The 11,701-nt window shown below is 43.0% G+C and overlaps 1 protein-coding gene across 1 annotated transcript; it reads left to right on the top strand.

Moving 5' to 3' along the window:
• Window positions 1–1,698: 1,698 nt before the first annotated feature.
• On the top strand, window positions 1,699–11,319 carry LOC138975090 (uncharacterized). Its single transcript, XM_070347736.1, has 3 exons — window positions 1,699–4,768; window positions 7,248–7,382; window positions 9,720–11,319. The coding sequence occupies exons 1-3, from the start codon at window positions 2,190–2,192 to the stop codon at window positions 9,832–9,834; spliced, it is 2,829 nt and encodes a 942-aa protein (XP_070203837.1). The 5' UTR covers window positions 1,699–2,189; the 3' UTR covers window positions 9,835–11,319.
• Window positions 11,320–11,701: the final 382 nt, after the last annotated feature.

Below are 11,701 nucleotides of genomic sequence, written 5' to 3'. Positions count from 1 at the left end.
TACCAAGTGTTGGGCGGACGTGACGTAACTGTTGCTATCACATGATTTAATCTTGTCTTGCCATTGGAGGAATATAGAAGACAGGCTTGCTGTTTGTTTTTACCAGATCAATACGGTAGTTATGGCTAGCCGACCGTACGGGCAGATTGGATCAATACGCACGCTGGCTGCAACTAGTTAATATTTCAATGGAAACTAAATTTAGCGTTGCACAGAGAGAAAGGGAGAATGTACGTTCTGGGTTACTGATTCCGACAGACCCGGCATTGGTTCAAAACAACCTTACTTTACTGTATTTTTTTTGTATGGATTTATGCAGTATTTTTCTGATTTTGTCGCATGTTTCATTTTAGTAAAAGTTTAGTCCAGAAGCCTATTTTGCGTTAATATTTAGGGTCTGTCGGAATCGGTGAGCCAGAACGTACATTCTCCCTTTCTCTGGCAATGTAGTTCATTTGTAAATCTGCTGGAGATTGTTTTGCAGTGATTGCAGGGATGCGGGTTTTTTCACCTCTTCGATTTTGGAAAGAGTTTGCTCAGCTAGCCGTGACTGTGAGAAAATCACAGGAAGTTATCTGCACGAAAGTCACTGATCTTCGTATGTCGTGGTCTGCTGCGAGCACGTGATGTAGGTGCGTTAATTGTACTGGCCGCCTTTGCTGCACGTAATTCGGTACAGATTCTGTGCAGTATTGGTGAACCCCCTTTTTGACTCACATGCGAAGCAAAAGTGAGTCTATGTACTCACCCGAGTTGTCCGTCCGTCCGTCCCGCCGTCCGTCCGTCCGGAAAACTTTAACGTTGGATATTTCTTGGACACTATTAAGTCTATCAACACCTGATGTGGCCTGATGGTGTATGGTTACAAGATCTCAAAAAACATGTGCGGCAACTTGACCTCACTTCAAGTTCAAGGTCACAGGGGCCGTAATTGTTGTCTTAAAAACGACCATTTTTCACATTTTCGCATTTTTTTCTGAAGTTATCGAGAATGGCAACCTTAGCTATGTATGCTATACAGGGCAATGTAAGCCCTATCTTTGGACACCAGTTTGGTTGACCTTGCTTCAAGGTCAAGGTCGCAAGGGTCCTTTAAAGTTGGATTGTATACATAGTTTGAAGTGACCTTGACCTTGAACTATGGAAGGTAACTCTTCCAAATCTACATATGTGTGAGGGAAATACATTATACTTACAAAAGTGAGTCTTTATACTCACCGACATCGTCCGCCTGTCCTTCCGGGCGTCCGTCCCCCCCGTCCGTCTGTGAAACCTTTAACATTGTATATTTCTTGGACACTATTAAGTCTATCAACACCAATTGTGGCCTGATGGTGTATGGTAACAAGATCTTCAGAAACATGTTTGGCAACTTGACCTCACTTCAAGGTCAAGGTCACAGGGTCCTTCAAAGTTGAAATGTATATATTTTGAAGTGACCTTGACCTTGAACTATTGAAAATAACTCTTCCAAAACTACATATGTGTGAGGGAAATACATTAGATCTTCAGAAACATGTTTGGCAACTTGACCTCACTTCAAGGTCAAGGTCACAGGGTCCTTCAAAGTTTAAATGTATATATTTTGAAGTATTGTTTTTCTCAGTTTTATTGTAAAATTATTCTGAAAGAAAGATCAAGGTCTGTTCAGCATGTGAGTCGTGTGGGCTTTGCCCTTCTTTTTGTGACTAGTTTTCTTTTTTTAAACCCCCCGATCAAAACAATTCATTTTTTAAGAGCCATTGTGCCATATCTGAATTTGGGCTGTCATGAACCTGAAGGGTTTCTTTTATCTATTTCAGCCACTGTTACTGGTGTCAACGGACATGATATCGATTCACCATGGCCATTGCCGTAAGCTTGGGTTTATCACCTCGACCTAGTTATGGCATGGAGATTCACGAGTTTAAAGACGTTGCCAATGCTGGAGAAAAGTTGATGTTGATGTAAAAGAGAGAGCTACCGAACAGCCCCGCGTTCAGTGCGGAAGAACTAATAGTCATGTCTCGGCAGATTTCAAACCTCGCACTCGCCTGTACAAAAGATCGCCAAGTGCATGACCTGAAATTACTGATCGTTCATATTTGTATTCCTGATAAATTCGGTTGCATGTTTTCCTGATCGAACCAGGAAGACACAAACGAAAGACACTTCAGGACTAACAAACAAAAGAAAGAAGGGGAAAAAGCATGGGCCAAAAACGCAGAGCAAAGCGAAAAAGGAGGGAGCGTGATCTAGCACTCACGAGTCATCAGTCAGCTGCAGAAGACATCGACAAAACGGATTTCCATGCACGCGGCTTCAGGGTAGACGCAAGAACAATGTGTTCTCCAGAAAATCCGTACAACACTGAAGCCCATAGTTCGAACTTCACTGCAGCAGATCACACCAGCTACCCTCAAGTGTGTCCCAGGTTTGCCTACGACGCTGTTATCCTTACGCGTGAAACAGACCAGAACTTCGCATTCAAGTGTAAAGTCTGGCTGGAAAAAAATCTGTGGTTGCCCTGTGGCAGTGTGAACCATCGCCCAAAAGTAGAGTTAATGGTAAACATTCGACCCGAGTCTTACGCGGGATCATTGGGGATCACCCCACACTGCACAAGAACAGTAATTCTACTGTGCACAAAGGGGTTTGAGACAGACGCCTTATTTACGGAAGCAATGAATGATATTTGGCCATTGAAGTCACAAGGACTGAAACTGATTCCCCTTCTGTCAGGCTTTGGAATGCAGGAGGTGCCCCCAGTTTGTATTCCAGTGTTGGCTGCTCACAAAATGCGATGGGAGAACAGGAATAACCCTCAGTTCAGAGACGCCATGGTAAAATGTCTGTCTTTTAACCTGGGGAGCGGGTTCAGCCATGAAAGACACGGTGCGCCCCGTGAGGTTTCACTAACTCTCAAACAACCATCCCAGCCATCAGCCGAGCAACCACATTCTTCTCAGCCACTTACGGACACTCAAACTCAAACGTGTGAAAACCAGGCACACGCTGCGATTCGTAAGGAGCTGCTTGAAATAAATGAACTTGACAGTGGATTTTCATCACGCTGCATTACAACGTCGTCATCTACTTCTGAGGGGTCACTGATGCCTCCAGACAGATTGTCAGGCCCTGAAGGTTTTCAGAATATCGTCCCTCACACAAGGCTCACAGAAGACAGCAGTCATGCGCATGGCGATAAACACATGACTGAATCATCCGCTAAAGGTGCGTCGTCTTCAGTTAAAGAAAGACAACCTAACAAATGTCTAAATATGCCCTTGACTGAAAAGGAACCGCTCAGAAAACGTCCAGACGAAAACGCGAGACAGCAAGACGAATTCGTTGCAATGTGGGTTACTGATTCACAAAACACAAGAGGCTGCAATGCGGAATTGCAGAGCGATTTCCTCAAACGTGAAGCCGTGGCAAGGATGTCATTCAAAGAAGAGAAGAGAACACAAATCAACAGCGCAAATAGTAGCCGCGGTCAACCCATGGACAAACGCCCAGGACATGAGTACGTCCGCGACCTCCCCAAACCTGCTCCATCTAATGGAGGCCTTCAAGTTATGTTTGGCGAGAAATTGCATTTGGTTGGCTCCGACAAGACTGCAGCGTCCATGGCCTGTGACGTTGCCCAAGCCGACAAAGGTGTGGCGTGTCGACCAACAACTGAAACTACCGTAGTCAAATACGAAGAAACTTACCGTATGCACTTGGAAGATACCCTTTTGAAGCGATACGATAATTCCGGAGCAACATCAAAGGCTGAGTCACCCAAGAGATCAATCGCATCGTCATCGGTCCTCGACCTGCGCCGCAAAACCACGGAGGCTACCAAATGTAAAGCAAAAGCAAACGGTCAAACGCCTTCCAAGACTGAAAACCGCGAAAATCACAAGGCTGAGGTTGTCAGCGGCTACCAGGACGAGAAGAACTCTACTCCAGCATATCACGGAGAACGTTTAGCTGGTCACGAGTCGGTTGAGGTCACTCAGAAGAAGGAACTGTCAGCCATTCGCGAGGAAAGTTCGCGGACTCGAAGAGATCTCTCCCCCATACCTTCATATATAAATGTCACTGAAGACATGATTGTGAAACAAACAATCTGCTCAGATGAAGGCATAGACCTACCCGGCATAATCCGCTTCTGCAATGAGGACGCTGAGGACAGCAAATCGCCAGAAGTGCACAGTCACTATGATAACAAACACCATCTTACGGTGGACATGAGACCGACGGAGCGTGATGAGTGTGTCGAACAGAGGCAGAACGACACCGTGATGGACGGTGAAAGAAAGATCAGGGTTGAAGCTTTTAACAACCAGAGGTCGGGATTGACCTGCAAGACATCCTGCGTCAGCAACGTTCCGCAAAAAGGGAAAAGCGCTCGAGGATCTGAAAAGCAATCACCAGGTCTGAAATTAGTAATACCTGGCCCAACGCCTCACCCGCAAGAAAACAGGTGGGAGCATTGCCAGCCAGAACGGAAGAGCCACAGTGCCGGGAAGACACCATGTCTCATTGTATTGGGTATCGACAACGGACGAGCTCATTCATCCGATGATGTCAGTCAGAGATCAAGTGCCATACACATCGAGCACGTTGGCATCTTAAATATGTACAACACCACCAACAACAACAACTCAACCGACAAAAGCCAGAACAGTCAACGGGCAACAAAAGAAACTGGTATTCAGGCTGATCCACCCAAACAGTCACCTGGAGTGTCTACTTCTTGCGAGAATCTCTACGCGGATCACATATACGAAAATCCCAGGTAATTTTTATATCATCATCATCATCATCATCATCATCATCATCATCATCATCATCATCATCATCATCATCATCATCATCATCATCACCATCATCATCATCATCATCACCATCATCATCATCATCATAATCCAAGAGTACTCTTTTGTGTATTGTGCTTGTATTGAGGCTTTACATTCTGTGAAACTGCAACGAAATCTTGAAATCGACAGGAGAAGAGACTCAAGAGACTCAAAATGTTTACTGTCCTCATAAAAACAAGGAAAATTGCCTTACAGTGTCAGGCGATCACAGACATAAAAACATCACATGTATTAAGAATTAAACGATTGCACTTAAAACTAATAACTCTAGCCCGCTTCATATTTGCTGTAAACTTAGAATTAGAATTGCATTAAAACACATGTAACATCCTGAGCGTCTCTCGCAGCACTCACACTTACACACACACACACACACACACACACACACACACACACACACACACACACTCTCTCTCTCTCTTTCTCACTCGCCATCTCTCTCAATCTCAGTTTAACTAACAACAATAAAATATATTCAGATTGAGTGGGTAATAATGGCACACAGGCATGATTTAAAAGGTCATGGATAGATAACACATGCGCGTGTATCAAGACCAAGAGCATTCTACAAACTCGTACGCACCCGCACACACACTTGTACACAAACACATACATACACACAGTCACACGATCACAACACACAAGCACACACGCACACACACACACACACACACACACACACACACACACACAGACGCTCACACAGACACAGGCATACATACATACACACACACACACACACACACACACTCACACCAGCGGATCAACATCCGCGCACCCACACATGCACCAAAGTGCCCATCGCTGCGGAGTTGGCGGCAAATCACACAGGCTGCTTCAGGTCGTGGCGTTGAGTAGCCTGACAGCAGAGGGCAAGTAGGAGTCCAGGAACCTGTTAGTGCGGCACTTGAAGGAGCGCAACCTCCTCGATGCTGATCGGGCTGGAGTCTGAGCTGCGAGGACGGGATGGAGAGGGTGAGATGGATCTGACCGGATCTTATTTAGCTTTCTGATGGCTGTCTTCTCGTAGATGGAGTTGATGCTTGGCAGTTCTTCTTTGATGATTCTTTCAGCAGTTCTGATAATTTTCCCCAGCTGATCAACATCCGTCTTCTTTGCGCTCCCAAGGAAGCATACGATGTTGTATAGCGTGACGCTCTGTACTACTGACTGAAAGAACAGTGACATGATTTTTTGGTCCACCCTGAATTTCTTCAGTTTTCTGAGGAAGAAGAGTCTCTGGTTGCCCTTTTTGCAGCAAGCGCGGATGTGTTCAGTCCAGTCCAGTTTATCATCAATTACCATGCCCAGGTACTTATACGACTTAACAGTCTCAACTGGTTGACCCTTGATGGTGATTGGTTGAAGTTCTGGCTTTTCTCTCCTGAAGTCGACAATGAGTTCTTTTGTTTTGGAGACGTTTAGGTCTAGGTAGTTTCTGTCACACCACCCCACAAGCTCATCGACCGCCGCTCTGTATAGGTACTCGTCATTGCGAATCATGCCAGTCAAGGACGAGTCGTCAGCAAACTTGATGAGCAGGTTGCAAGCATCACTGCTCCGACAGTCCGCCGTGTAGAGAGTAAACAGGACAGGAGACAACACACACCCTTGTGGGGCCCCAGTGTTTGTCATCAGAGTGCTGGAGAACTGCTCGCCAACCCTGACTTGCTGTGGTCTTTCCTGTAAGGAAGCTGTAGATCCAGCAAATCAGCCCTGAGTTCACCGACATGGCAAGGAGCTTCTCCATCAACAGGTGGGGCTGGATCGTGTTAAATGCGCTAGAGAAGTCTATGAACAGGACTCTGGCGTACGATTTTGGCCGGTCAAGATGCTCATGCAGCTTGTGAAGTAGAGTCAACACAGCATCTTCGGTGCTCCTGTTGCTGCGGTAAGCAAACTGCAGCGGGTCCTGGTGGTCAGCTGTTTGAAGTCGAAGTCTCTGAAGGACGATCTTCTCGGCACACTTGAAGGGTATCGATGTCAGCGCGATTGGTCTGTAGTCGTTCAGTTCTTTGGGACACGACTTCTTCGCGACTGGAACGATGTCAGATGTCTTCCAGATGCGGGGTACGACGTTTTGGTCCAGGGACATCTGGAACAGCTGGGAGAACACTGCGGACAGGGAGTCACCGCAGTGTTTGAGAAGTTTGCCACTGAAGCCATTTATCATGACGTACGTCGGTCAATTTACCACCCTTTTAAGACTCGGTAAAACCCGGGTTTTTGCGAATGTTCAGCTGTCTAAAAAGAGGGGCGGGGGGGTGTAGACATAGATTTACATGACATAATACCTTGGCGTAAGTGAATAATGCTGCCTCTTAGATGTTGAAATCGTCTTCAATTGATGCATTCACTGTACTTAAATTAAAACACGAACATATTACTCTTCGACAGATCACCCGAGGAGCCATATGTTGTCATTCCACCTCCCGTCTTGCCGGCCAGAGGTCCCAAACAATTGGAATGGGCGAAGCTGCACGAAGACCGCAATCGAAAGCGCAAGAAGGGTGTCAACGGCAATGCAATTTGGTAATCATCGTCGTTGTTGTCATCATCTTCATCATAATCATCATCCTCATCTATAAAGTGCACAGTTTACGATTAATCAACACTGAAAATCTTAAACTTGAAAGGGGAAGTGCCGTCCAAACTTGCGTATCTTAATTGCGATTTAATGTTTTGGCCAGCACATGGCATTTTTATAATAAAACTTGATAAGTATGAAGATAAAATGTGGTATTCAAAAAAAATATATTATATATTTGTGGCTAAAAAAAAGAATAACTTCCTGAACAAGGTCAGGCGGTTTTTGGTCGTGTTGCATTGATATATTAAAAACCATTACAGATATCCACATGAAATTGTGCACAATATTTCATTTCACTTCACTTCATTGCAGTTTGCTGTTTTCTTGAATAGAACACAATTTAAAAATGTGTTAAGATTGACTTTTTTATAATCTTATACGGACAAACCCATATTTGTATGCAGATATAATATACTCCAGGTAACATATGCCCTTCCAACTCCGTGCACATGAAAAATGATAACCATCCCGTAATAACTGCAGACGCTGGAGCTGATAAACTGAGTTCTATGTTTTGCGCGCATTTGTTGACCGTTATTTTATTTTCCAGCCACAAATAGACACATTGTAATACTGTGCCAAAATACAGCAATTAATCTACATACTGGCAATTTTTAAATTATCATAATAGTGCCATTATGATAATATAACCATCTCATGAAATCGCAATTAAGGTACGGTACTTCACCCTAAAACGACACTTCCTATGCCATATTTGTAGTGTCTTATTACAAATATTATTATTAGGTGTTAATTGTGTTGAGAGGGTCAGTGTTGAGAGGCCTTGTCAGCTACAACATGAATTTTTCTAATTGAGTTAATAAAGTATTATTGTAGTGTATTCGCTTTTGTACCGTTGTGTTGAGTAATGTTAAATTCGTAGTTTGTTCTTTGCAAAAAGCTTAATTTTTTTTATATGACAACATCGCTAATATGCGAAATTAAGACTGATGAATTTTTTTATTTTTTATTCGGCGCACTCATCATACATTAGCTACATAACTTCATTTCGAATAACTGCTTACATAATTATTCTGAGTCCTTCCCACGAAAACAATTTTGCTAGCGATCTGAGATCTGCCCAGACCTTATACAGGGTGACACGAAAAAAACAGATCCCACCAAAAGTTTAATATTTTCTGAAATAATCAGCCGATTCTTTTATTTTTTCAGGTGAGCCAAGCTGAAATGATGTTCTAACAGCCCACCAAGTTTGAGCTTCAAGATGTCATGGACAACGGAGCATAAGACATTTATAGTCGAGGCCTATTTTCGGTCGAATTCTATCCACGCTGCTCAACTGGAATTCAAAAGACAGTTTGGACGTAGAGACTTTCCTGTTAAATCAGTTATCTATGGATGGAGGGATAAGTTCAGAGACCATGGGACTGTCAATAACCTCAATAGTAAAAACCCTAACAGGGGATCCCACTCTGGTCGACCTAAATCAGCAAGGACACCGAGGAATATTGATTCAGTCAGAGAGTCTGTTGTGCGCAGCCCGAGCAAATCTGTTCGCCGGCGAAAATAGGCCTCGACTATAAATGTCTTATGCTCCGTTGTCCATGACATCTTGAAGCTCAAACTTGGTGGGCTGTTAGAACATCATTTCAGCTTGGCTCACCTGAAAAAATAAAAGAATCGGCTGATTATTTCAGAAAATATTAAACTTTTGGTGGGATCTGTTTTTTTCGTGTCACCCTGTACATGGGACACTTGGACACATACAAAAAATCAATATCCTGACTGCTTCCCATGCAGAGTTTAATTGTTTAAAAAACCACTGATTCATTAACCCCTTGACTGCCTTAGGACGGGTATACCCGTCCTGCACTTGTGCATTATTTCCATGATTAGATACTAAAAACAGATTCTTGGTTGAATTTCCTTTAAAAATAACATAGGTTTTACTTTCCTACCTACTGCCAGTTTGGAGCTAGAATTTTTTGTGAATTATTACACCCCGAACTCCAATATTCCCTGGCAGTCAGGAAGTTTTGATTGGCAGCGAAAGGGTTAAAAGACTCAAACTGTGAACAGATAGCAGTAGAGCAGTTGATGTTTCGCATAGGATCAGCTTGTATCATGTAGCCTGGCCCGATCTCAGGATGGTGGACGGTGAGTCCAGTATTCATTGTTTCTCTTTTATTGGCTTAGCCGCTAGACAAAAGTCGAGGTTTTAAAATGCAACACATTCAAACTCGACTCCTGCATACCAACCCAGGGTACAAGTAGTCGTTTGTTATTAAACAGTACATAATTATACCATTGTTCAACAGCAAACTGGAGGGGACACAACCTGGCCCGGCATACAAGAAGATTGTTCCGTGGATTACATCCAAGCTGAGGGCTGTCCCCTGCTGTATCCGGAGGAAGAAGCTTGCCAATAACTGAGAGGGGTAGTGTTCGTATCACGGAGGTGCCTAAAAACCAAACATCTCCTCTTAGAATCATTTGAACACTGACAATATTGTTGGCGAACTTTCAGTATTTTACAAATTCTTAGAAACAATATATCGCAGGGGTAAAAAACACACAGCCATGTTGCTTGTCAACTGAATGCGCTTTCTTCCAGTTTATTGTTGCTTTTCTGCTTTTACGCGATGACGGCCAAGAATGCTTTACTGAAATCTTGTCTAGCAAAAACAGAAAACAACAAGTCGCGTAAGGCGAAATTACTACATTTAGTCAAGCTGTCGAACTCACAGAATAAAACAGAACGCACTGCAGTTTTTCGCCAAGACCGCATACTCGTAGTTTCGTCAGTCCACCGCTTGTGGCAAAGGCAGTGAAATCGACAAGCCAGAATAGTGCGGTAATGGTCGCGCTGAGCGGGATAGCACGCTTTTCTGTGTACCTCTCTTCGTTTTAACTTTCTGAGCGTGTTTTCAATCCAAACATATCATATCTATATGTTTTGGGAATCAGGAACCGACAAGAAATAAGATGAAATTGTTTTTAAATCGAATTCGGAAATTTTATTTTAATCATAATTTTTATATTTTTAATTTTCAGAGCTTGTTTTTAATCAATATAACATATTTATATGTTTTTGGAATCAGAAAATGATAAAGAATAAGACGAACGTAATTGTGGATCAATCTATAAAAAAATTAATTTTAATTACAATTTTCAGATTTTTAATGACCAAAGTAATTATATGATTTTTAAGCCTCCAAGCTGAAATGCAATACCAAAGTCCGGCCTTCGTCGAAGATTGCTTGGCCAAAATTTCAATCAATTTTATTGAAAAATGAGGGTGTGACAGTGCCGCCTCAACTTTTACAAAAAGCCGGATATGACGTCATCAAAGATATTTATCGAAAAAATGGGAAAAAAACGTCTGGGGATATCATACTCAGGAACTCTCATGTCAAATTTCATAAAGATCGGTCCTGTAGTTTACTCTGAATCACTCTACACACACACACACACACACACACACACCACACACACACACACACACACACACACCACGACCCTCGTCTCGATTCCCCCTCTATGTTAAAACATTTAGTCAAGTTTTGACTAAATGTAAAAAGGTGTACACATTTACTGTTTACTACCTTGTAAAACGCTAGGAACGAGCGTTTTGAAACAACCTTTATGTTGGCAGGAATCCTTCTTTACATTGAAGTAGGCTTTGTAGAAATAATATTGACAGCTAATACGTTTAATGTTTATCTGTAATACTTATGTGATTTGATCTGAAGTTGCAGTGCGCATTCGGCTTGCAAAGGGAAGTAATAGGTGTAACAGGTAAACAAACAGCCATCTCTAAAACATGAAGTATCATTAATCTTTAAACTGACTTGAAGTCTCTTCGTCGTAGAAAATGATATTTGTTTTACACCATTGCAAAATCTATGTTATCAATGTTTTAAACTACTCACTTATCGCCCCCCCCCCCCCCCCGCCCCCGGCGCAAATCAAGAGCACACGATAATCCCAAAGAAATGACACTCCTCTTTCTCTCCCTCTTATTACTTACAGTTATACTCACACACCTGCGCGCGCACACACTCACATACACCTGACACACACGCAATCACTCTCGTGCGCACATACATCACACATAGCCAAGTCATGTATTGATTTGGGCAAATAACGAGGGCAGTTTATTCAAGAGAATACCATCTGACAATGAGAGATATCATTGTGCAGTGATAAGTCCCAAATTAGAGGTACTACTCGTTATTCAGCCCAACTAAAGACAGTATACTAGGTTAGAGGTGGGAGGTTTAGGATTGTTGTGATGTTA

Source organism: Littorina saxatilis, linkage group LG9 (assembly GCF_037325665.1).
Source record: "Littorina saxatilis isolate snail1 linkage group LG9, US_GU_Lsax_2.0, whole genome shotgun sequence".
Taxonomy (NCBI): Eukaryota; Metazoa; Mollusca; class Gastropoda; order Littorinimorpha; family Littorinidae; genus Littorina; species Littorina saxatilis.
This window is presented reverse-complemented; position numbering and strand designations above follow the sequence as displayed.

Bases quoted from the DNA above. Each gene is read 5' to 3' on its own strand.
- LOC138975090 (XM_070347736.1), top strand. From the start codon at position 2,190: ATGGGCCAAAAACGCAGAGCAAAGCGAAAAAGGAGGGAGCGTGATCTA. The intron at 4,769-7,247 runs GTAATTTTTATA...ACTCTTCGACAG, and splicing joins CACATATACGAAAATCCCAG to ATCACCCGAGGAGCCATATG. The intron at 7,383-9,719 runs GTAATCATCGTC...ATTGTTCAACAG, and splicing joins GTCAACGGCAATGCAATTTG to CAAACTGGAGGGGACACAAC.